The sequence below is a fragment of the Oxyura jamaicensis genome, chromosome 1 (genome assembly GCF_011077185.1).
Source record: "Oxyura jamaicensis isolate SHBP4307 breed ruddy duck chromosome 1, BPBGC_Ojam_1.0, whole genome shotgun sequence".
Taxonomy (NCBI): Eukaryota; Metazoa; Chordata; class Aves; order Anseriformes; family Anatidae; genus Oxyura; species Oxyura jamaicensis.
Genome location: NC_048893.1, coordinates 113742261 through 113769321, shown reverse-complemented (window position 1 = coordinate 113769321; position 27061 = coordinate 113742261). Strand labels below are relative to the sequence as shown.

The 27061-nt window shown below is 41.8% G+C and overlaps 1 protein-coding gene across 6 annotated transcripts in view; it reads right to left on the bottom strand.

The window, feature by feature from the left end:
• The window catches only part of AGPAT3 (1-acylglycerol-3-phosphate O-acyltransferase 3), a 92396-nt gene that overhangs the window by 4967 nt on the left and 60368 nt on the right, over positions 1-27061 (bottom strand). For 4 of the 6 annotated variants that reach the window (XR_004747715.1, XR_004747718.1, XR_004747717.1 and 1 more), the window contains 8 exons: positions 14623-14849; positions 9801-9970; positions 9461-9622; positions 6621-6774; positions 6087-6189; positions 3079-3154; positions 649-847; positions 20-165 (listed from right to left, as the gene is read on the bottom strand). Coding sequence is in view for 1 of the 6 variants with exons in the window: in XM_035315927.1 (XP_035171818.1) it covers positions 77-165; positions 649-847; positions 3079-3154; positions 6087-6189; positions 6621-6774; positions 9461-9622; positions 9801-9970; positions 14623-14800 (1131 nt within the window). In the remaining 5 variants the exon portion in view is untranslated. Of the gene's footprint in view, positions 1-17; positions 166-648; positions 848-3078; positions 3155-6086; positions 6190-6620; positions 6775-9460; positions 9623-9800; positions 9971-14622; positions 14853-27061 lie in introns of those variants that run through there. The other 2 variants (XR_004747719.1, XM_035315927.1) reach the window with 2 other exon arrangements.

The window sequence follows — 27061 nt, the reverse complement described above, 5'->3', positions numbered from 1 at the left end:
TTTTTTTTTTTTTTTTTTTAACTGAAGTTAATCAGGTACCATAGTCTGGTTATGTGTGCTGAACTGCAGCTGTCAGTTATTCCTTTTTCTTGAATTCTTGGTTGCCGTAGCTGGAGCCTTTTTCTATTTCAGTTACTCCTATCAGTCTACGAACTCCAAAGGAAGCTTTAAAATACAATAGAAAAAAAGGGAGACATTAAATCCAGTTCAAGGATTTAGGAGGTTACACAAAGACACAAGAAGAGTTGTAAGTTATTCAAAGCCTGAAGTCAGTAGCAATTACAAACTGCTGTTTTTCAACTGTGCACCTCATGAAACTGCATATGAACTTTTATTTTTTTATTTTTATTTTTTAAATATCACAGATAAGGTACGCAGTCAATATTTTCTCCTTCAGGCACCAAAATAATGGGCTACAAGACCCACTTACTATTGACTGCTGCAGATACTGCCTAAAATATGAAGACAAGTCTGCCTGGATTAATGCTTTTCAAATGATAAAAATGCTATACAAGATAAAAGACTACAAAATGAGCCCCAGGTACTCTTCTGCAAGTCCCATTCATATTCATCAATATGCAGAACTTATTAAAGCTAACAGATCTTGTTACATGTTAGTGTACTTAGCACCTTCTCTGCTTTTATTACCTGCTCCAACAAATCCCAGGAATGCAAGGATAAGGAGAGGTGATCCACTTGCAAAAACTCCAAAGCCAAATGTGAAGAGAGGCGAGAGGAGAACTGTGGCCCAGAAAAGGAAGTTTAGGAGAGTCCATGGTCTCCTAGGAGGTTTAAACTGCTGGCCAGGAAATACGCCTTCCTGATTATACATCTCTTGCAAAGCATCCTGAGAGAAAGAAGACAGATGAAAACATGTTCATAATGTTTGCGTTAAGCAATCCAAGACTAGTCAACTCCAGAACAACATCAAGGACATCATCTGTGGTAAACGCCTGTCAAGACTACATGGCAACCATTTCCATCTGCTGTTTTTGCATTTTTGCTGTTTGGGCATTTCTGTCGACTGCCAAGGCTACTGTATTAGCCCTTTGAAGGCCATGCTGGCCACAATAAGAAAATGAAACAATGTTAGCCTTTCCACTACCAAGTATCTTCATCTGTTCTCTTAATTTCTTAGGAATTTAGGGCAGCGTCAGGCCAGGGGTCAATTCAGACTTTACTCGCCTATTTGCTGGATGTTTTTCTTCCTGTTTTTACTTACTAAATCATGCCAACTTTTCTGGAAGTCACAGCAGGAAAGTGCTACATATACAGCTAAAAGAAGGCAAAGCACAAGCTAACCAGCTTAGACAGCACTGTATATAACCACAAAACTTCAACAGAGCAGTTGCATTCTCAACTGAGCCTGCAGACAGATGCAATCACAAAACAAATAACAGGAAGAAGTGGCATGCCCATATTCTCCCACCGGTTTGTAAGACTGCTCTGTGAGATTTCCAAGCCATTACCAAGGATGGTTCAGGTTAGGCTATTTCTTACCTTTTCCCCCCCTACTTCAACTGTTTTTCTTTTAACTTCCCTTACGATGGGCTGAGAAGCTCAAGGCATTTCTTGCCAATAACACAGCCTTTTGAGGACGTAGCTATTGTACAGGAGCACTGTACGCTGCATCCATTTTAAGGATTCCAGTTACAACATAGTGCTCCCACCATATGATCAATATCTACAATATACCTCCCCTGACAACATCTCTCACCAAAGTTGAATGGAGTACAGCAAACATCAGCAAGGAACACCAAGACCTCCATTTGCAAGCACAGCAGAGCATTGTGCCCAAGAAACAGGGCCAAGCAGAGTGGGTGCTCTGGGCTGCACCTGCTTAGCCCTGCATTTACTGCTTAATAAAGAAACCGAGAAAGAAGGGCCCTCAATAACACATCTTGATGTTTGCTCCTCAAACCACACAATTTCAGAAGGAATTCTAACATCTACAAGTCTCTTCTCAAGGGAATTACATACAGGCATACACGTTATAGCAGGAAACAAGATTCAACTATCCCCTTTTTTTTTTCTAAGCTCTCTAATCCTGTATTACACTGACTCACAAGCCAGTTTGATACCCCTGCCGATGGGAGGTGTGGGGTTAGGGGAGCATAGGGATGATGGTCACTACTGCTCTTGGTAAGGTAACTTCTCTCCACCAGAACTGCATTAGAGTTTAGGTATTCAAACAAATTAGGTTAAAATTAACAAAATGAAGCTTCCAGACCCTTATAACTTGCTGCCTACCTACAGGCTAAGCATAAGCTTGGAAATGCTGCAGCATAGGTTGTTGTAGCAGAAGAAAGACAGGGATAGTTAATAATTCTGTGCTCCTATTTTCCCCCACAGAAGAGTAACATATATCAAGATACACATTTGAAGCTCAACAAACCACCAATTAGGGCTGGGGAAAGTAAATTACAGCTCTCTTCCTCCCCACAGGACTGTTCAATCTGCAGCCAAGAAAGCAACCACATAACAGAAAAAAAAACAAAGAAATGAGAAACCTTTAAGGCCTCCATAGGTGCTCCGGCCTTGTGCTACGTCGGTCCCTGGCAGCAGATCCCAGGGACTATCTGTACTATGTCACAGACCACTGCAAGACCACTGCACTGGTATCACATGAAGGCAGAAGGAAAGTAACAGTGGAAGAAACATGAAAGCAAAGGACAATTATGGCAAAGAGCCTTGACTGGCTGCCCCAACATACAGTTCTTGAGTACGTAAAAGCATCACAGAGAATATGGAGCTTTTAGAATTGTGTGACAGAGATCTGTGAGATGAAGAACATAAGATGGTAGATTTCTATTAGTCTTCGCAACTCAGCCTTAACTCTGAATCCCATCGTGCTTCCCATTAATTGGAGACCTACTCACTAGCCATCCCTCTGTGGCCAAGGGGCTCCCTTACAGCTTGTCTGCAATGTTCCTTCCAGCAGTCTGAGGGATGGCTGTCAAATTATTTACAATATTTCCATCTCTTCTCTCCCTTCAGAGTAATTGTGGGCATTTCTCAGTTCCTTAACACACTTCTCTAGAAGTCCTGAAAGGGAGAAAAGAAAGCAAAGCCATTTACCTTTTCTTGGTAAAGCTTATGAAGCCAGTTTGCAGCTTCCTTTTCATCTTGAGGAATATCTTCCAGAGGAAATCTCCTAGTTTAGTAGAGAGATGAAAAAAAGAAAAAGAATTAAGCCAAAATCTAGGTGTTTGACTTTAGACCTCGATGAGGGAAGACCTTCCATTTAATAAAGGGCACAAACTAGAAGTAATACTGTCACCAATGGCAGGGCTCTTAAGTACAGAAGAATTGGGACTTAAATAACCCCTGATTCTCTGCCAAAAACACAGATTCCTAAGTAAAACTGTATAAGCACCCATCAATTTAGAGCACATTGATAAAGCAAGCATTTCCTATTAAAACGCTATTGTCCTCTCACTGGAACCATCACTGTTTGATTTCCAATGAGCTCAGAAAGACGCACCCAGAGCTGGAAAAAGTCAAGCAAAAGTGACAAAACCCAGGATAACTGTTTGTTACATACTGCTAGTGAGGGAAAGAAAAAAAGGAGGAAAGGGAGGCGGGTGGTTAAAAATTCACTTTCTACCAACTTTAAGGAAAACACTTTCTACAGAGTCTGCATTTCTTCTCTCTCTCTCTGGCCGTACAGGTAGAGGCATATAATTCTGAGCACACAGGAAAATTATACCCAGCTCTGGGTACTGACCTGACCTCACTGAGAATAGGCACCTTTTAAGATTCTCTTTCTAGTTGTGAGGAGTCAACTTATTTTCCTGCATTCTTACATTTTCTGATATGCGAGCATGTTAATGGCATGTCTGTGTTGTCTCCTTTCTCAGTGGCACACAACTCTGCACCCTGGATCAACTCAGAAAGAAGTTTGGGCAGGCGCACACACACCTCTTCTTACCCTCAAGCTCAACCATTTTGTTAACATTCATACATTGGTATCAGGCCCCTCTTACAGCAGGGTAGGTGGTAAAAACAGAACCATGGCTTTTAGGAGAGCTACAGACACAGTGATACCACGGACAACTTATTTGGTGTTGTTCAACCAGGGAATGTTTCCACAGTGCAAGTTAAAGCTTTTGAATCTGCAGCAGCAGAGGGAAGATATTCTAATGCATCTCTAATAGTTTCTGCATCCTATAAACAAATTGAAAACTAGGCTTTACAGATTTCCTTCTAATAGCTCTAACAGGAGGAGATGCTCAATTAATATAAATAATGCTCAACAAAAGCTCAGTAAAAAAAAGCTCAGCTCATTTGCTGAAAGCTCTCTGCTAAAATCCTTACTGTATTGGTATCACCACTAGAGGGTACTCACAGCAACAACATTTACTAATTTAGCTAATCAGTTTCTCTGGAGCCTGTCAGAAGAAAGGCTGGATCATCCGCAGAGAGCTAAGCTTCTTACCTCTATACAGGTAGCTTCATACGCATATAAGAAGAACAAGAGCTTACATGCTTCCTTTCTCTACCTAAGCCAAGTCCGCTGGCACATCAAGGACATGTTCAATTTTCAGCAAGAGGACTGTAAAAATTGCTTTCTTTTTTATAATAGTTTCCTCCCCAATACAGCGTGGAAGCTTCAAGTATAGAAAAGCATCTTGAGAACGTCGATTCAGTCCACAGATGTATTATAAATCAAAATTACAGAAAAAAAATAGTTATCTTCTTTAACAGGGTCCAATTAGTAATTTCACCTGGCAACACTACCTTTGACAGAATTTTATGAAACCAAATCTCTTCTGAAGGCTAATGAAAACATTTCTCTCCTCACCAATAGAGGAGACCAACTTGCATCTCAGTTAGCAAGCCACAGGATATTTAACTGAATGCAGCTGCTTGGTGTATAACCATGCAGATGTACATCCATGCACGTGTACCCTGGATCTAGGTTAAGTATTCAACACACACGTAGCACCAGTATGGAATTAGAGATGACAACTGCCTTGCATGCTGTTTAGCTAACTGGTACGTTGTCTGCTCACTTTCCTCTTCAGGGATGTGTCCTTCCCTTCCCCATTAGGGCTGCAGCAGCCTGCCTCCCCTGGGACAGCATTCTTTCCACAAAACTGTTGCTGCGGTACCTTGACACAGTGGATAATAAGTGCGAGTCCCTACAAAGTCTTTCGCCCTCAGAAGCTCTGGCAGGACACACTGGCTTTCGTTAGGACAATGTACAGAGCCAGTGCTATGCACCTGCAGTGCACAGACCCAAGGCCAGAGGTGAACGGAGTAGGGGAAGTAGCAAGTAGTCCTGCTCCTTCAAGTACGAGAAATGAGCTGTCAGAAGAACTGTGGGAAGAACAACCAGGTCGTTTGTCAAGTCCAGACATAAAAGGGAAAGGAGGAAATTCAACAGGAAAGCATTGGTAGCTTTTATGATCACAAGAAGCTTTTGAAGAAGGCAGCAACAAGGAGAAAGCAAGAAAGAGAAAGCACATACGTGTGCATGCATGCACATACGTGCTGCATGGAGGTAGGGGTTAGCAGTCACTCTTTCAGGCAAAAAACTAATGAAGAATGTACCACCTCATTCACATATTTGAATTTCAGCATTATTTAACTTCTAATCTGCTAATCAAGCCATGTGAGAGAAGGGGACAAACTGGCACAATAAGGAGCTTTACACCACTTTCTACAGGAGACTACTGATGTTGGGTAGACTATTTATACCACACATATGCTCACAGGGGACTGAGTAGGGCACAGAACAGTTGCTTTCTGTTCCCATCAGAGAAAAGAAAGGCATGCAAGTGCCCTCACCGCACAAGGTTTGTGGAAACCCCAGCTGGACAGACAGTACAGTTATACTCAGGCTTAAAAAGTCCATCCAATGCTCTCTGTCTTGTTGGGCAAAATCAGGGGATCTCAAAACGTGAAAGTAAACTGAAGCTGGGGTAGGGGGACACAACAAGGAGGTCTCCGTGGCCTGCAGAGAAACATGAATGACAAAGAAAAGAGGACTACAGCAGAGGATGCTTCCCTATGAAATCTGAATACACTTCAACATGCCAAAGCATGCATCTTAGGGCTCACCTCCATCATTATAAGCTCACCTTACACACATATCTGCTTCATATTTCTTTCCATAAAGAATTCCTAATAAGGAGGGGTTCTTGTTTCCTCTGAAATTTAGTGTTACATCATACACTGCTGCAACTGTTGCAAAAAAGAAAAAAAAAAGGATGTTATATCAGCAATTCTAGCAATCACATTGCCAGCACCCTTGCATAAAACAGCAACAGGGCCTTGCACAAGCCTTGCATTCATGATGTCAGGTAGCAGAGTCCTTCACTATTTTCTGTTAACACGTTTTATTTTTCTTTCTCAGCCACCTGACATTCCATCTATGTCGCACATGTGTTACCAAAACACAAGGTGACATGATGAACTAAGCAACAATGACACACTTAAGAAGTATTTTATTTTTTAAGAGCAGTAACAGTTATGTGGCATGAATTACAGTCGACATGGTGAATGATTATTACTGCCAACTTACTAACTGTAATGGACAAAATGAACAACAGAGTATGCTACACTGTGCTATATGTTGCAATTAACGTGAAGAATAAATAGCAGCTTGCCAGTACCTGTTCCCCTGAGACACTGGACAGCAGTGGTGAAGCCTTTGGTTCTGGGCAATAGGTGGTATTTCAGTTTAGGCAACCCCTTGGATTCAGCTACCTCCATACTGATACGATGCTTGGTCTCTGTAAAACGAGTTCCTTCACAATAGAGGAGAAACTAGTAAAATAAGACAAAAGGCAAAAACAAGGATATCTTGTGATCACAAGAAAACAAGCAGAATACAAAAAATGTTTGTAACGTAAACATATATCCATGCACACACACACTTCAGTTACCTAATTTGATCATCAAGTAGGAGGCACAAGTACCACCTCGCAACTCATTCAGCATAAATTATATTTAACTACACTGGAAGCAAATTTAAGGTAACAAAAATCTAAATGGTTATACCTGAAATGTTTATTTAAAAAGAAAATAAATCCATTAAAGATTTAGCTGGCTGGTTATAGACTGATCTACAAACCAGAAAAAGTAACCCAATTATTAGCATATGACTACTTTGGAATAAAAAACATTAATCACTAGCTTGCTCATTTAAAAATTTGTACTATAAAACCAGAGTTACTCATCTGAGGACAGATCTGTTTGTCTGAAAGATTTTTCTGATTTTTTATTTTTTAAGTTTGTACCAGTTGTGTTCTTTAAAAATGGTGCCTTTCTCTAAAGCCTTTACCTTGTTCACCACGTAAGGCATCAGCCTGAGTGTAGTATCCTGAGCAACAATTAAAGACTTAAATCCTCCCACCCTGACTTCACGCAGCACAACACAATTGATCTGCCCTTCCCTAGCCTCTATATTATGTCTGCTGTACTTGTGAGAAAGACCAGAAGCAAAGCAAAGCCAAGAGCGGACAAACACAGCCCATCTGAGCACCCTGGAGTGAACTTCTGTTTATCCCTGGTCTTTCTGAAAGGTGCACATCCATTTTTCCTTGGGAACAGTGCAGCTTTCAAACACACAAACCTTTGCATCACAAGTAAGCAACGGGCACGGCAGGAAGGTAAGGTTGCTACTGCTCTTTCTCACAGCAGCATCACGTAATGCTGTAATGCTGCAGTTCAAAAGAAACACTTGTTGAGTGAGTCACCATATACCTGTTGTTTGTCAGTGCTGTGGCTGCTTGACTTTTTCCTCTGTAGTGTATACACAACACGCATCACAAAAGGTAAATCAAACAAATGGTAAGACTGCAAAGCCACGCACACGGTGGTCGGCATTCCGTGACAGCACGGAAGCTGGCCCTGCAATCTTTGTTTGGCCCTTAAGGGAATGAATGCCCGTTACCAAAACCCGACCGACCACCACAGACAGGTGGTGAGGACAGCTGAAGGTACGGAGGCCAATGTTGCACGCTCAGCCTCTGGTCTTGAATTCAAGTTCTCTTTCTGCTGCACCAAATTCTCCCCTTCTTGTTCTCAGTGGTGCAGCAACCCAAGTATGTGAGCAAGGTACAGACTGCACTGTAACGCCTGGGTGAAAAAGACCTAACGAAGGATGTTTGCACAGATGGTGCTAACTGCAACATTTAGAATGCAAAAAAAAATGGGGAATTGATTTATTCAAGTCAATTTTAATCATGATTTAAATTACTATGCAGAAGTCTTGATTTAAATAACTATGTTTTGCATTTACTTCTTTTTTTTTTCCCCTAGAGACTAGTTTTTGGTTATCAATGACAGAATCATTATAAGGTATAGACTTGCAACTAAAATAGTCTTGGCATATTTTAATTGGTAAATATATATATATATTGTTTAAACACTGATCAGGAGGATATGTTTAGTTCATATCCATGTACTCAAGCAATTAAGTAGTTTAAAACACATTGTCCATATATTTTATTTGTATTTTTGTAGTGATAAAAAAACACATGATCCTTTCACTATGTACAAGCTAAGACCTACTATTTCACTGTTCATTTTAACAAGCTTTATTGAATATTGAAATTCACTTGAACTGTGCAAAAAGCATCTTAAAATGCTTTATGAGCCAAATAACTCCACATTAAACACATTGCTATAAAAGCTAAACAGCAAACTTATCAAAACATTTGCATTTGAAGCTAAAAGAATAGGTTAATAGGTTGATTATAGTTAATAGGTTGATTATACTACTGTATTTCTGCAGTAAAATCGAACAACATTGTACATAATGAAACATACATGTTCCACGCTTGGCTTCAAATAATGTCAAAATAAAAAGGAGAAGCATAACTGCAAAAACAATTGTAATCTTACCATATGTTCTCATAGAGACTTTTTAGGAAACATCTAATTTTACAGATCAAAGAACATGCTAACAGAAGAATTTCCTACTAAAATTCATGGTCTGTGCGTCCACCCCACCCAGATGCACTCGCTTTTCCAGAAGAATTTTTTGTTGTGTCTACCTCAGAAAATGTAATTTAAGGTTATATAGATTTAGTAGTCAAATATGAGCTGCTGATTATTATTTTTAAAATAATAAAAAGGCATACGTTTTATCTGAACTTATTTTTAAGTATTACACAAGTTTGATTTATACATTATAAGTTTCTAAATCATCTGTGCAAGCTTCTGAACTGCTTTCCAAATGCCTTTCATTACCAACAGGAAAACAGAGCAACACTTTACAAGCATATCCCCAAATTTTTCATATCCCAAGCATATCCCATATCCCATTTACAAGCATATCCCAAAATGTTTCATCCCTCCTGAAACAGAGCACGTCTTCCATGACAGCACATGAGGAACAGAAGGGAGAAGACCTTCTCCTGATATACAAGGCTACTGTACCACAAGAGTGCCACCTTCACCAGTTCATTTTCAGTAGTTGATACTAGCAGAGGAACCTGACACTTACCCACATATATTCAGGATAATCAGCCAAACGTTTTAATCCTTCAATAACCGTATCTCTGTCTTCTTCCCATTTCCTTTTGCAGAAAACAATCTCAAGGAAGTACCACGTCCAGCCAATTAGGGGCACGTACAGTAGCTCTCTCTTAGCGAGAACTTTGGAACTCTTGGAGAGAAACAAAAACAACAATCCAAAATGTCATTTGCTGATGTGTATCAAACAAAAGCATTAAGGTCAAGGTGATGGAAAGCTGATGAAGTTTTATCTGGAAAACTCTGCGTGCATGGGTTTAAAATAGACCCATAGTCCTTCAGATGAAGGGAAAGCTCATGGCACCACGTACCCCTAGTACTCCAAAGCGTTCCGTCATAGTCCAGCCACACAAGAAGTCAATTTCAAAGTTGTGATTCAAGATGATGATGACGTGCTCTTTCCCAAAGGTATTCACAGTGGCCTCATCGGAGAACAAGGTGCATTCTGTGCCTGACCACCATTCCAGCAGCATTACCAACTCTGACAAACATGGTGAAGACAGATGAGTTAGAGGTGATGCTTACAGAAAACATTTAGCATTTATTCTCCAGCCCCATTCAGTGCGTGGACTCTTCCTGCTCCTGACAACACTGTTGTCATCTCAACCAATCCAGTAGGGATTAAATGAGAGCTTGTACAGGTAGAGACCAAATCACAACACTATCCTTAAGCAGCATTTAGGGAACTAGATATATGCTTTATGAATACTTTAACAAGTTTTTAATGGTGGCAAGTTTGGGCACTGTAGTATGAATGTGAAATTTCATGATAAACAGAAAAAATACCCAAAACTTTATACCTGAAAACAGACAGTCGAGCTGTTGATTGCTTCACTAAATGAGTGCACTTTCTCCCAGGTGGAATACAAATTATGCATAGATGCTGCCTAATGCTGTTACTCAACATGAAACAAGCTTTATGGAAGTAAACAGACCAATAAAGGGCTCTTAAGTGCATGTGGTGTCACAGATCTTCCGCAAGAGATTTTAATATTAGGACTCCTATCATTCTATGTTATGGTCATCAACACAGTCAGAAGCACCAGAGAATCAAGCTAATTTATCAAAATACCTGTGCGAAGCCAGGAATAGTAACTTGCTTCTTTCTTGCACAGTGAAGAATGAGCCCTTTCCCCTCTGTCTTCTCCAACTTTTCAATATTCCAGTGTCTCTCTTACTCCACTCTGTACATTTCCTTCATTATCCACTCTTTTTATTTTCCACCTCCATCTGTTTCATCTTAAAAAGACCCTCCATTTACATTCATCACACATTTAGCGTAGTTGCTATGGTTAGCCTATTTATCTCATTTCAGTACAACGAGGCAGATGGAAAGTATTGCTGGTATCATGGGACAGCTATAAAAAGTATGAGAAGACTTCATTCTCCCAGTAGGAAGATTTGCTTCCATGCAAACTGTAGTCATTGGTATTTTCTCATTTCAGTAAGTTATGGACGTTATCGAAATTTGGTAGCAAAACTACAGCAGCTAAAAATTCCAGCTTTTCTGATGTTACTATGACAAATATGCAGGGCCTCCATATGCAAAACTGGAAGGAGACCTCTCAGTTCTCTACAGCTACATGGTTCTGCCCCCCTGTACTCCAACTTTCTGCCAGAAGGCCCTGGTTTTGAAAAATGGAGTGGTGCCTTCCTGCACAAGGGCTTCTGATCAGCATGACCACAATTCACAGTATTCTATCTAAGCTGCCAAGTAAGAGTGGGACCGATTTTGCACCGTATCAATGAAAAGGCAAACACAGTATCTAGGTGAGTAGCAGGGAAACAATCCTAACCTGATGAAGCTACATAGCTTCTTTAGAATTAGTTACTCAAATTGTATTCCTTGTGTGACCTCTTATCTGCCAGGCTATTCGCCTGTAACATTTTCAAGACTTGCTCATTTGGATGCATGGCAAATTTACACAACTTGCTGATCGAGAGTGTAGCCCTGGTTGACTGGAATTACAGCTGAGAAAATTATACCAATTAGAAGTTATCATTTATTTATTTATTTATTTTTACAGCTTTGTCTCCTTTGGGAATGATGTGATGGCTTACCTTTCTTACTCTGATTATGCTGGCTTAGTGCAAGGGGAAAGAGGACAACAAGAATGCCCTCAGTTTAGAGCTATGCTCTTCCAAGCAGGTGTTCAGGAGAATGGAGTAGTGGTACCAAACAGTCTAGTAGTCCAAGCACTTTCCCCTTCTGAACACCTCCAGTATCTGCAACAGACACTTCATTTTCTTACCAAAAATAAAATAAAACGGGTCTGTTTTTTCCTCAAGATCAGGTAAGAATTCTGCAGAGGCAGGTGCGGATGATTTTCTGCAAGGTATTCCTTGCACTATGTATTCCAAAATAGTGGAGGAAGCTTTGCTTAGAGATCTCAGAGTTCACACTGAAAGAGGAGGGTTCACGAGCTAGAGACTCAATATAAGGAAACAGATTGTCCGTTCATTTCCTTTTTTGTGTGTGTGGGGGGAGAGGGGTGGGGGGTGAAGTGTTACAGATATTTCATGTGTACTGATCCTGTCAATAATACAGCAAGCCTCTATTTCTAAGCCAAGAGAAGGTAAGACATGCAACATTTGGGATACTTCATGTAGCTGCCACTGAGAACTTTACTACAGCAAAAACCCTTCTTGCCATCTGGATTCCAACACACCAAAGCAAGTGGTTTTATGACTTCACAAGCCATCCAGAAACACAATAAACAAGAGGCACAATGCATCTCTTGGCTTAAAGTACTAAAATTTGAGAGACTGTTTTTGGAACTGGACTAAACACACTGCTATCCAAAGGCATGAGTCATCTGAAAAGAGTTGACACAAGAAAACTTGGAATACAGACTATCCTTCATGAATTAAATATGCTATGAAGTGGTTACTTTTAGCCCAGAGTCTGACAAAAATCGCCAGCACCAATTTACTCCAGGAAGGCCCTGCCAGGAAGGACAGGGAGGAGGGGATGCCACCTCGCTAACAGACAGAAGTTTGAGCCCACTAGTCTGACTTGTCCTTAAATATCTCAATCACAGCCCCTCCAGATGACTTATTTCAGTGCTTCACTACTTCTTAGAAAGTTTTCAAGTGCAACACATCCCTCTCTTGTTGTCTGTACTTTTCTTTCCCCAAAAGTCTGCCATTGACACTGGGTAGAGTCTATCTCCTTTCCCTTTTGAAGCCACGTTTTATGCATTTAAGAAGAAATATAGTAACAGAGCCTTGTTTTCAGTGGACACACACACACACACAACCACCTATATATCTACTCTTGCACACCATTCCTTTGCCAGACTGGCAGAGCAGCTTTTGTGGAAGACAACTACTGTAAGGAGAGCTCCTACTTGGAAATGCTCAGCCTCAACCCAATCAGTTTGGAGTGAGTGACCAAAACGTAGCATCTAGAATAGACCACCAAGCTGTAGGTTCACTGCCAAAAGGTTTCCATGTAGCAGAACACATTTCATTATGAATGGCAACAGCTGAACTGCTACGTTTACACCACTTATTTCATTATAAATCACAACTGAAGTGCGTATTCTGCCAGCTCTTCCACTACAGGCCATCAGCCCGCTGCAAACCCGTGTAACATTTACATTAATTTTCATAGTTTAATTTCTCACTCATTTAATTTTTAATAGGCTATACACGAGGGGTTATCCCAGGTGTAATCCGATCTACTCAACTTCTCCAAACCTTTTTGGACAACAGTGTAGGGTATTTTCACTGTATACAAAGTACAGATAACAGCATTTAAAACATGCTTTTTCCACACACAGTGCTAACTTGCAGAAATCAAGGGTGTGAATCTTAATATATAAGATCCTTACAGGCACAAGCAGCTCCCATGCTCTGAAAAAAAATACCACAGACTACCTGTGCAGCAATAGTTTGCAGGATGAGATCAGGTTCTAACTTATTAAAAAGCACATCGAAATTCTTACAAGTGAAACAAAATAATCACATACACCTCCATCTCACGCCCCAAGCTGTTTTTGAAGTTTCTGTCTATAGTTTCTTCCATTACAATACCTTTTCTCCTGACAGTTTGCCTGCCACTCTACTTAATTTCCCTTCTCCTGCGCTTCTTAGACAGCAGCCTAAATAGGTGGAACAAAAAGCACAGGAAGGACAAAGACAAAAACCTTAAAAAGCAACCAAACTAGCTACTTTGGAGCATTTTTATTGGTAGTACTTCACACTGATGACTTAAATGTGGGTGCCTGTCAGTGGACTGCTCAATTGTAATTTGAGTACTCATTCAGGTGACTCATTTATCCGAAGTGGGAGTTGGATGCTGAGCACTAATGTAAATGGCCATGCATACTGGAAGAAGATGGAGAATGGAAGTGTATAAATGCATTGGATGATTCACTCCTGAAATAGGAGGTGACATTTAGACTAAGGAGCCTTCTAAACTTTCATTTCAGAAATCTCCTGTCCTGTTAAGTTGTATGAGGAAAAAGAAAACCATCCACAGGGACAAGGTTTTGCAACGGTCTTAAAATGGAAAAGCAAAGCAACTGAACTCACTGCAGAGTTCTTCCAAAGGCAGAAAATGAAAATGTTCACAAGAAGAGACATAGGTGCCATAGATGAATATTGCAGGGCATAAGAAGGCTGCAGTTATCACACAGCCCAGCTCCTAAGGCATTTACGCTGGATATTTAAGACAGACATCTGTCCCTGCAGATCGCACAGTCAACTTGTGCCCCTAAGTAAGTGGTCAGCACAGGACCTACACCAAATACCTGAAGCAGTCTCTGAATTCTCCTTTCTCCCATTGCTCAGCAGAGTCTCTGATGATCAATACCAGAGCCTCTGGTATTGATCAGCAGTTTCCCACCAAGCAAGGAAGGGTCGGGGTAGCAATGAGCTTTACTTTCCGCTCCTTTTATAGGACAGAGTGACAGTACGTCTCAGTCACTTGACTCCTCTATGTTTTCCTAATATTTCAAAAAGAGATGGCTGCTCTGAATTGCTCTGAATAGGCTACTTACAACTTAGCAGCTCTCTCCGTAGCGCGTGCATATACATACATGTGTTTCTTTCTTAAATTAACAAAGAGCAACCAAAGACACCCCCCTTCCCACCCCCAGACCTCAGGTCTCCTTCAAGCATACTCACGGCTCCAAAGCGAATAGGCAAGGCGACAGTTTACTCGTCGATAAAACTGCTTGTTTATGGGCCAGAGGACTAGCGTGCATAGTTGAATGAAGTTAATGATCAGTCCACTCACAACAAAGACGAACCCAATGAGGAGGTGAACTATGAACTGGGTCTTCAGAAAGGCAATGAAGCCCATGATAACCACTCAGAAGCGTGTGCAAGGGCCGTCACTCAGAATAATTGTCCTGAAAGAGAAAAGAAAGCATCTAATTGAACCTGGATTTACAAACCCTGAGGAAGGGGAAAATGGGAGCACTGAAACAAACGGTGCGTGTAACTTCAGCAACAGAAACCCAGCCCTATAAACCTCCTCTCTGAGCCTGCCTCATTCAGGTCTTCACACAACAAATTGGAAGTGATTTGCACCATCAGCAAAGATTGGAATAAATCTTTACTTTCAATTTACAGCCCACTAATAAGATTATTGTTAGCTGAAGACAAATCTTACACCCCTCTTCGGACAAAGATCGTACAATTGGACTTAACACTGGGAGAAACACAAAGATCCGTGCTCACAGCAAACCAATTGAGCCCCCACCAGCCAACAAGCTGGGCTTCAATTGCTATGCACTCCCTGAACTGCAACAGGAGCTTCATCCCCCCTGCACCCAATAAACATGGGTTTATTGGAATGCTGAGCCTCCAGAGCCATGTAGATGAACTGATGCCCTCCTGGCCTGCCTCCAACACCAGCACTCTGTGAGTGCTGAACAAGCACCAAGCGAGGGCTGCTGGGCTTCAGAGGCTTTGTTCTGCACATGTTTTGACTAGAACAGCACAGCAGCCCATCTGCAGAGTAGGTTCTTCACCCTGCATGTTTCATGATGAAAAGAGCAGGGCTGGTCATTAGAGCAGCCACCAGCACAAAGTCATGGTATCTTAGACAAGTATGATCCCATGCAAATCCCACCAGTACATATGTAACCCAACAAAAATGTTTTAAATAAGCCATCTGACTGAGTTTATTCCAAACACCACGCTCTCTGGCACTGTTGGGTACTAGAAGCCCTTTAATGAGGCCAGCCAGGCTGTCCAGCCAGGCTGTCAAACCACATCCTTTATGTCTCACCCAAAAAGTAAAAGCATGATCCTCATTTTCTGCCTCAGACAAAGTTTGCTGAAAGTATTCACGTTCTGCCTCCTCAAGTGCTGCAAATGACCAGAACCACCAGTAGATGGTAACAAGCACACTTGACAAGTTGAGCATCCAAAAGTGATGCAGAAGTTTCCAAAGCCTGAAAATAAAGTACCTGCCAGCTGTCAGGAACCAGATGCCACCTGCTTATATGATGGTGCTATTTATAAAACTCAACAGCAATTTTACTTGGGAGAGCTTGTTTACTGACTGTCTCTTCCACACCTCAGTTAGTGCCTTTCATGCAGTGTCTAGCTTTTTCACAATTAAAGTCTGTTTGCATCATTAGTAATCTAGCCACTTCAGAAGCACGTTACAGAGGAGGAAAATTTGTTTCAATATAGCAACTATTGTGCCTACCACAGAAAGCAAAGCGAGTTGAACAAGCCGATACTGAAGCTTAGGATGAATAATCTAAATTCTCCCAGTGTTTTCCTATAAGAATGGAAGAAACATTTCTTCCGCTAATAAATTATTTTAAGAACAGCTGTTGGGAAGCAGAAACTCATGTTCAACATGAAGCAAGTAGAGCTCTCCCTTCCTCTGCCCTCCCTGAAGAGCTGCAGGGTACATCTGTCTCACGCAGCCAAAACCCCACACTGCTGCTCCCACACCACACAGGAGGTACCTGTGCTACCCGGTGTTCGACTCCCTAACACAGCAACGGGTTCCTCTGTCTTTCAACTAGCACATTCTTGTCACAAAATCGTAGAGTCAGCTAGGCGGGAAAAGGCCTTCAAGGTCATGTCCAACAACCAACCTGACCTACTGAGTCCCGTCACCAAATCACATCTTTTAGTGCCGCATCCGCACATCTCTAAAATACCCCCAGGGATGGTGACTCCACCACTCCCCTGGGCAGCCCACTCCAGTGCTTGGTCACCATCTCCGTGAGGAAATTCCTTCTATATCCAATCTAAAACACCCTGATTCCCAGTCCAACCAGGCCTGAAAATAACAGTTCCTCCCCCCCAGCCTCCACACAGATAATTTTTTGTTGGTGCCTCTGACCATCACAGGTGTCACAGTTCTTACTACCTTTCAAGGCATAGCTTGGTCCCTTTCAGACAAGGGCCAAAGTGTATACAAACAGCAGGGAGAACAAGAAAATTTCAAGTATTATTTTCAAATAAAATGCTTTTTTTGGGGGGGGGGACACGGCCTGGCTGCCTCGTCAGCCTGCACCCCTGGGCACGTGGGGACTGCAGGCCTCAGCAGTGCTGCAGCCCAAGAAGAGCTGGTGTCCCTTCTGCGAGTCACTCATTTAACAGCACTTGATTTTTTAAGTTATCTAGGAAGTTAATCTTAACCCAGGAATTCTTTACTTTTACGCGTTCCTGACCACGTAGGACAGCCAGGCAATTCAGGACAGACCAAGAGGCAAAGGACAGTCAAGTCAGCAGCTGTTTTACTGAATCCCAGAGACAGGCCAGGAAGAGGATGGGGAAAGCACCATTTTCTGGAACAAGGAGCAGTGCTTCTGTATCTCACAGGCATATATTAAGATCTGAGTGAAGCACCTAGGAAGTAAATATCTGTCCCAGCTTAAGACAGTGGGGCTCAGCATAGTTCAATTCTTTTGAGCATATTCATTGACATGCTAGTAAGACCTCTCTCTTTCTCCCCTTCTTTCCCTAAGTATCTTCCCAACACTGGCCTTTCACCACACAACCTCCATTTTCTCCTGTGTAGTCACATTGAGACCTGTGGGCACTTCTGGTACTCTCCCTGCTTTCACAAGCTCATGAAGGGCCCACTTTTCACACTCATGCTGTAGGGCAGCACTAGTGTAAAACCCCAATAGCAAACTTCCTTTACCTTTTAGTGCCTTATCTTGCAGGGTCACTTGACATTAAAAAAGTCAGAGACCACTCCCCACGGTATTAATCTTCTCCAGTAAGAAAGTTCTCAAGTTCTCAAGCTCTTGCCCTTATTTATACCACTCTCAACTAAAGGGCAAGAGCTGAGTCTTGAGGTTCCTTGTTCACATGAATTTGCCGGTACCTGTCAGATGCTTTGTGCCTCTCAGTAAAAATATCATCTTTCTCCTTTACCCAGCTTTCTACATTCATAAATGTCCTAAAGATTAACCTGCTCTGAGACCTCCACCTCTCTGTTAAACGTGGCTGAAGTTTGCCACCAAGTTCAAAAGCCATTAGAAAGGAGAATGGCAGAGACAGCAAGATTGCATCAGCCTCATTTCATTAAGAAATCAGCTTAAAAGACAGATGCAGTATATGCACTGATCACGTTACAGCCATTTCAAGAAATATGAATTTGTGAACTCAAAGTGAAAATTAAGCCATTAATCATTCTATATGTACAGTATTTCCAGTCTTAACTCCAGGCGTTAATTCATTTATTGCTGCCATGTTGTACAACCCTCTGAAATTCATAAGGTATGCATGAATACGAGCGTGAAATTAGAAACTGGTCCACCAGTTCTAATATTCCAGCCCAGTGAGAATTCCCATGCTTGACAACAACAGAAGCTACTGCAGCCAGTCCTTATATCGTTAGTCATGTCTTCAGTTTTCTGAGCATGCTCTGTTTCTATTCTCCAGCTGCTTCTGCTCTACTGTACCATATTTATCTCCTCTTATGAAACTAATTACTGACATCCTTTGCTCTGAATATGTTGCTCCCACCCTGAATTCTAGTATCTTACCTGCCTCACATTTTTGCTAGTTGAGAAATCACGCGAAGCCCTGTGATACTGAATTCTGCCATTTGCTCTTGTATTTTTCACATTGGGTTTTGTAAGCCTCCTTGATGTTTGTATGAACTTGTCAAACCCTGTCTACGAAGAAAAGCTTATAACGTTGCAAGTGAAAAGCGGTACAAAAGGCACTTTGTTGGCTGTATCTCATCGACAGTTTCCGCACCATTTTTTCAGAATTCAACAAACTCTGCTTATTGAAAACACCGAAGGAAAATTAAAAAGCTATTTTTTGTTCAAAGTGAGGACGATTTGTTCTGTGAGCTGCTTTGTGTGGATAAGCAGGACAGGTATGAATAGCAGCAGCCAGGAGTTGATGAAAACTTCTCTCAGTATACTTTCTGCTTTCCAGTTTCCTCTAGTGACTCACTTCGCTTTTAAAGCCAGCTATGAAAATTAGTACCATAAAGCATCCTTTCCCTTACCTCCCTTCACAAGATCAGAAAATCCATGGGCAGTAATCAGCTATCCAACAGTCAAGGCAGAGATGTGACGGAAAGCACATAACGCCACTGCCTGGCCCTGTTTGGTGGATAAATTGAAGTAAAGGTCCCAGTCTCGTCAACCTCACATCTCTCAGAGGTACTACATTGCCATAGGGGCAGTGAATTATTGTCCTGGACATTTCTGGGACACACCACGCAAGAACATGCCGGTTATTTAATGAGTTGTGTTGAATGCTTACAAGTTACTTTCTCAGTTACCTCTGAGAAACTTCTCCCTTGCAGAATATACAATGCTCTTCTAGCTAAAAGCCAAAAGAGCAGTGGCTATCCAGCTTTTGAAGGTGTAATGATACAATCACAGTAAATACTCCTATTGTAAGAAAATGCTCAGGAAGAACGTATGTAATTGATAGTCTTCCTCTTCCTCCACTGTACCACATTTCCTTCCGTGATAAGGAACTTGGGAGCCTGACCCACACGATGCAGAAACATTACAAAACCAAAGGACAGTAATTACCCAGGGTTTTGCACCAGACTTCAACACAGCAATCTGAGGCTCCTGCCCACTCTGCCATGTCACCACTAAAAGCATTCTCCCCTCAGGCCTGATTTATTTTAGAAGCACAGTTTTGTAAGAACCACTGGCAACAAGAGCTGTGTAAGTAGCTAGAAAACACAGCTGAGATCAACAGCAGTTACTCAGTAAAACTAGAAAGCAAGTGCAAGGAAATAAGGGGTGAAAATAGTTTTGGTATCCATTTGATCAACCTGTACTCAGGATTCTCCAGATATACTGCAAAATAATAGACAGCTACTCAACCACATCCCAGGCAGCATGACATACTGTCTGCCATAGACCTAGCCTTTAAAATGTAAGCACGGCAGAAAAATCCTCTTAGTTTCTGAAACAATATAGATTTAATATCTCTGCACATCCCTCAATGAAATTAAAGGTTGGTTCAGAGTTCATTAAAAAATCCCTCTTGTCATGAATTTTCAAAATCAAGGTGTATGGGGAAGAGACCATTAAGCCAAACTCAGGTCACAAAGATGCAATTTTATTTTCAAGTTGTGAGAACTACAAAAATGATCTTAAATAGAAAAAAAAAAAAGTTGCTGAATTACCATTGTGAGAATTTGTTCCTTGAAATTTTGTTACTCTTGGCTTTGAAACAGCATGACAGACAGTTTCTATAAAAGGTTAAGAGTGAAAGATTATCTCCAGTATCTGTCTCAAATACGTTCAATTTATTGGTCTGGATCTACAACCCATTAAATCATAGAAACTCCCAGTATTGTCAATAGGTTTGGCTCAGTATCTTTATAGATTTTTGATGAGCTTAGTCTATTTACAACAAATAGGAAGACTTTTGCTTGACTCATCATCCTAATGAGATGCTGGTACATCAAGGTTAAAAAAAAAAAAGCTGTGTACATTGCTCTGACATTCATCATCATTTAATAGGCATGCAGACTGAAGAAATTACCTGGAGAAATTACCCGTAGCGGAAGAACATGAAATAAAGTGGAGCAGACAACTCTACGCATGATGTGATGGTCACTCTGGACAACAGCAGTCAGAGCAATAAAGCTTTTTGTGAACATAAGAAACTCTTTCAAGATCAGAAAGCAAGCCACGTGAGGTACTCACACCCTCAGCAGAAACACCAGTCCCTGTTCCTGCTTCCTCCCCTCTTTGCAACTCTTACGTTATTATTACAAGACTATGAGTTTACTGACTACGTTTCAGCAGAGAGTAGGTTACAAAATAAAACACGGCAGTGAATAATTTCAAAGTACCAGCAAGCACCGCTGGGGAGTGACTATAGAAAGCCACCTTTTCACCCCATAGTCCCACTCTAGGAGATGGCCCAGTTGTGGGGCAGCCTTTCTATGGCAGTGCCATCTGCTGAGCGCCCCGCCACCCCCCTGCCCTATGAGGAAGGTCCAGAAGAGTCCATACCCCCTGTGGGACTTCAGCCCCAGAGCTCCTGTCTGCTTTTAAAATGTGGGGCAGCTTCCTATCAAGATATGCATCACTCAAAAATAAATGAATAAAAATCAAGATAACCAGTTGTTTAACTTGTATGTTAGAGACAGAAGACCACAGACTATGTGAGCAAAGTAGAGAAAAACATTCAAAAGACTTGATAGAACCAGAAGGGGATAAAGCAGCTCCTGATACTACTTACCACTGCACCGGAGGGGCAGCCTTCCCTTTCTTTCCTGCCCTGAATGAAATGTTATCAGTATGATTAAGCCTCCTCGCTAGCTGCAGAAAACACTGTTAATGCTTCTGAGAGGTAAAATTATATTTTCCTAACTTGTTGCTACAGCATTACAGCCGCAAACACAAACAGTATTAAAATGGCTATTCTCCAAATTTGATTTCAACCATTTCCTTTTATTGTACTCAGCACATGCAAAAAAAAGAAAAAAAAAAAGAGCAAGTACGCGCAAATTCAATTTCTGCTTAACATACATCCCCAGTTAGCTCAGCCTCTATTTAAACAAATGGATCAGATAACTGAAATGAATCCCGACTTGCTTAGAAGTGTGCCAGCCACAAGGCAGCTGCCACAAGGAAGAACTGCTTGGGAAAGCTCTCTCATCGCAGGCATCTATCTATGAAGAAAGCAGGGGTATTTTCGTAAGTATCTGCTCATGACATGAAAACTGGAGCAATGGTGTTGCAAGGTCACTGGGTGAAAGCAGCCCAGATGACTGCAGTGATGCTCAGCCCAAACAGTGAACTCGGGTGACATCATTTTTTCCATAGTGCACTTTGCTGCAGCTGCGAGACGCTACAGGATTCTCGTTTTTGCTGTCCGCTGACAAGGCCTGGCTGTGCATGGACGTACCTCGTATTTATGTCAGGAGGACAAAAGAGTCTTAAGGTTTAGCAAAGATTTAGGACAGTTTCATGCCAGTTCTCCCCATACACACGCAACACCACTTGTCATCTCTCAGTCCGCAGTCTGGCACTTCGGCTTTGCTATAAGCGATACGGACTTTTTTTTTGGTGGTGGTGGTTCTGTCAATCATTTTTTCCTAAAACTGTATTATTACAAAAAAAACTTAGTTGCATGCAAAATTTAGACTAGGTAATTTGAAAATTCTGCAAGCTTGCCTCATTTCTGAGGGATATACATGGACTTATGGGTACGTGCTTATTCAGGGATACTTGGAAGAGCCCTTGTAGAACTCGGCCTGAACAAACCATGCCCTAAATTTGAACGTTACTAATTACAGAGATTTACCACACTGTAAGCATTTGAGTTCAAATTTGAGTTCTGTGACCTGCTTGCTATCAAGAAGAAAAATAACAACAACAACCACCACTTATAATTTTGTTCTACGTGGCATACAACTAGACTCATTTTGAAAACCAGACAGACAGATGTTACTCCTGGTTTCACCTTTTATGGAAGGGGACAAGTCAACAGTTAAAGGCAAAAAAAAAAAAAAAAAAAAAAAAACAGCAAGTTATTCAACTCTGGTTGACTGAACCAGAAAGAAATTGCTCTTCAGTAAGCCTTACTGGAGTGCAGCTAAGCTAAACTGCAGGTGAAGATGCACATTTTAATGCACCAGCTTCCCAAAGGGTGCCCGTGGTCCCACACCTCTCCTCCATGTGGAGTATTCCTACAGGCTACATGGGGCTTGTCTTTGCAGCACCACAGAAGTCAACCTTTCAGATATCACCTCTCTAGAAGAAGCGGGCAGGCAGCCTCTGCTGCTGAGGCAGAGATGTAAAAAAATCAACCCAAGGAAAGGGGGACTCGTGTTCTCGCAGCCTTTGGCATGGCAGGGCACAGCAGGGAGGGAGGACTCCAGCTCTCGTGCAGGGAGAGGGGGAAAAACAAGACTGCAATTCACAAGAAAGAAAAAAAAAAAAAGGAAAAAACAGGGCAAAAAAACAGCACACAGCAAGATATTTGATGATGGAATGCATGAGCCTGAACACTATTCTGTGTATTTTAAGACATAAATAGGAACTACAAACAGCTTTCCAAGTTCCTCATGGCTCTGGATAGGAAGTTAAATATGACTGTCAGAAATGGCTGTTGAACAACTTCTGCCAGTCTTGCTCCTCTTAGGAACTTGTAAGCTTCCCCCTACCCTTTTTTGTTTGTGGGGGGCTACTGCTCCCCTTTTGGCACTGCAGCCAAAGCCCTGAAGTTCCTGTCCCCACAATGGGAGACCTGGGGTGCAAATCCTTACTAGCTCCCTGATTCCCTCTCTCCCTTCTCTCACATCCCACCCTCCTTTTTGTTGCACATCCCGGCCGCTTGCTGGCTCTGTAAGGCATCCCACTGCGTGCCACAGCGCTGCTCTGCCATCCAGCCACTGTGCCCAGCGCTACAGGCACTGCCCTCCCATCGGGTATTCAGTCAGTACGTCAACCCCAAATCCTGAAAAATGCTGTCAGGTTTCCAGCTCGCACAGGCTTTGGGAGTAAAAGCAGGCTGGGAGAAGCTCTTGGACAACTTAGCACACTCCTGCAGGTCTAACAGTCCCACTTCAGGCCTCCGACTGACAGCCAAGTAATTTCTGTCCTCCTAAAAGCTCTCTGCGATCTCATTCTGAGTGCAACAGCAAGGTGCTCTGCTCACTTTCAACTGCAACAGACAACAGGCTGGATGTTAAAATTAACATCTTAGGTGTTTAAAGTCATGCCACCAGGACGTGATACCTGCCAAGCAGTACCGGATGGGATTTCTCCCATTTAGCACCATCTAGGTGCTACAACAAACCTCTAACAACCACAGTATCTGCATGCTTCTGACTTGCTCCCAAAGTTACACCGAAGACAAAGGAAATCTTTTCCTTAATGACAACAACGTACAGCTTTAGGATTCTGTAGATGTAGAGCAGGACCCCACAGGCACCTATTGATTGCTTGTGCTGCACATGATTGCTGCTGCTGCCAGGTGAAGCTTCCCGAGCTGCGACTTACCAGCTTGGGCACAGTGCCACAGTGAGGTGGCTTTAAGGCTTCTGGGTCTCAGCTGGCCAAAGTGGAAGGTGGACAGAGTAGGGCAACAGCCTGCAGCTGTCCAGGCAGATCTGCTCTGATACCCTCCCGTAGTAACTCTTCCTCAAGCCTCTGAAGGAGCTGAAAGACCTCTCTCATTGAAAGGAAAGGGTATAAAATACTTCACCATCACCATGCAGCAGCAGAACTAAGTGCCTGCAAACAGACACACCCACTCCAATGCCTTGGGATGGAAAATGTTTCCACATTGCTGAGAGCCCCAAACTTCTGGGCAAGGGAGCAGGAGCCAATACACTTCTCGTTGGACTCCTCTAGCACTGACGCTTTGGATGCCCAGGAGGTCTGGCAGATTTGGTGGGTAGCAGCGTACTAATACCCTCAAACAAGAATCCTCAGCTGGTCTCAGGACGGCAAGGCAGAATTCCACGTAGGCACGGTTTTTAAAATCACTTTGCTACAACATATATATAACACGCAGAGGATTTAGCAGCAATCTCCAGGAGAGCAGCTGTAGGCCTCACAGACTTTCATTTTAACCCAGGAGCTCAGCTAGCATATGGGAGGAAATGGTCTGTACGTAATTACCGCTGTAATCAGGGACAGGGTGCGAACTGCAAGTTAGGAGAGCACGGCCTCCACAATTTACACATACTGTCACAAGGCTGGGCTGGCCATAATAAACGTTCTTATCAAGTCAGCACATTATTTATTCCATCACGCTGCTGTTTACATGCCTATGTGAATGCTACAGAGTATCTCAGATCCCATAAATATGTGATAAAGTTTCCATTTTGACAGAAGCATGAATCCTTTTTTCAGGCAACATGGCAAGAATACCAAATCTTTTCCCTTTCCACAGAAGTAATTGATGTCATTTGAATTTCTCCTGTTCAGCCAAGGCACAGATTATCAAATACACAGTAATAGGAAAGTCAAAATTTATCTGATCCATACTCTCCTCCAAAAGGACAGACAAAAAGTAGCGATTCTTCCCAACTCTTAAATGGCTTGGATCCGATCCTTGCTTTACATTTAACTTCACAAACACTAAAGAAATTTTATCTGTGATGGCTTTTCATTTTCTCTGACTTTTGTTCTCTGCAGCTCCCTGTTATTGTGTCATAAATACCTTGAATACTGGGGGACGTGGTTCCACTGACCAGAAATGGTGATACCAACAGTGCCAGAGGGGCTCCAGTTCACACGTACCAATCCACACGCACACACACAGAAATAAAGCTCAAGGTTTTAGTTTGATTTCTAAAACAAACAAACAAAAAAATAAACACATTCCACTTGATGAAAATTATGAAAGAGGACTGAGATCAAAACTTACTATATATTCTATTGCAAACACGCAATTAACAACAGAAATAACTCGTGCTCTAAGTTGCCTTGGTGAGCTCTTCTCAATACAGCTGAAAAACAGTACTTTTATTGTTTTGAAGAGCTCAGGACTTTTGCCCCACCTGACTGGGGGTCAAGTCAAGATTTAAGCACCAGGAAATCACATTCTGCATTTAGCAGCTCTATTATTTTCAGCCTTTCCTATGGAGCAAATGCTTATGCTTACATTTTCCCCTCAAATGCAAGCACTTTCAATTCCTGCTGTGAAGGAAGACTTTTTGCCTTAATTACTTCTGGTTTCGAGAGAGCTAGCAGGTGTAGAGAGACTATTTTCTTCATTTCGCCTAGTTCATTCAAAGTTGAAAACCCGACTGGGAGTTGAAGAAGGAAAGAGTCTCTTGCAATCTCTGTACAAAAAACAGGTGTGGGAGAAAATAAGGTCTCAGTTTTAAATGGGGCGAGATTTTCTGTGGTACTTAAGTCTTGTTTTTCCCCCTCACACTAGAGTTCTGTTCTGAAAGGGAGCATGTTCTGGCCATGGTTACTCTCTTTTTAGTCAAAAGAATTCTGTTAAGAGATTTTCAGGCTTCCAAAGCCTTTCATTTTTTTCTGACATTATAAAACCAGGTAAGTTTGCCTTTACAGGTGAAAATGTATTCATATGAATACGAAAATATGAAACTACATCGATTATGACCTGTATAATAAAACAGGATTTGGTCTTATTGATGCCTAGATGTTGATAAGAACCCTTTTTAAGCATTAAATGAATACGATGGGGAAAATGCTAACAAATACTTAGAGTAACAAATACATTTGTCACTATCTTGACTCTTACCGTACTTTCTAACTTACATTAATCTCAACTTCAGTTTTGTACCAAGTTTCTCCTTAGGTCCCAAATACTGAAGTTTGAACAGGTTAAAGATGCTTCATTTTTTTTTTTTTTTTTTTTTTCTCCTGTTGTTGTTTTTAGTTTATTTTTAAAGGAGGTTAAAAAACACTATTTCAGTGAGAAACTTTAGAGTTTCTCCATTTCCAAGGAGGGATTTACCAATCTGACAGAAGATTTACTGGAGCTCCCTTTCCCAAACCACCTGCTCCTATTTGTACAGCTCATAAGCTGCTAAAACGTTCAGAGCCTCTTTGAATACAGAAAGTCACTGCCCGCAAGTTGTCAGAGCACCAACCATTGAGTAGTCTGTAGAAGTAGTAAATAACAGTAATTAGCCATATCAAGTGATTTCATTAAAACTTTAGTTTTAGTTGTTTGTTTCTTCTCCTCTTGTAGATAGCCTGAATAAATCTCAGAACATCATTAATTCAGCACTCCTTGCAGTACAGCAAAGGGTTTAGGGAGCTATAGCTGAAAAAATGTATAAGAAAAATTGTATAATTGTATTTTCACTTGGAAAATATCGCCTGCTTTCAGGTCAGCATATTGTTTCCTCCATGACAAGCATGTGGCTCCCAGCTGTCCCTTAGAATTAGTTCTGACCTGGAGGGACATTTTCCAAAGTGAGCCATACAACTGAGAAACAGAAAATCTGATATATGCTACTGCTGAGGCCAGCAGTAAATTCAGTCCAAGAACTGCAAAGAGAGAGCACAAACCTTCAGAACTGCAGCTTTCCCAGATCCTTTTGGAGCCAGGGGCAGGGAGGATGCCCAAACGTTATTCTCAAGACTTCTGCCTCAAGTGCAGCTCAGGTAGTTAAGAGCAGGATGAGGACAGCAGCCTTGAAATGCAG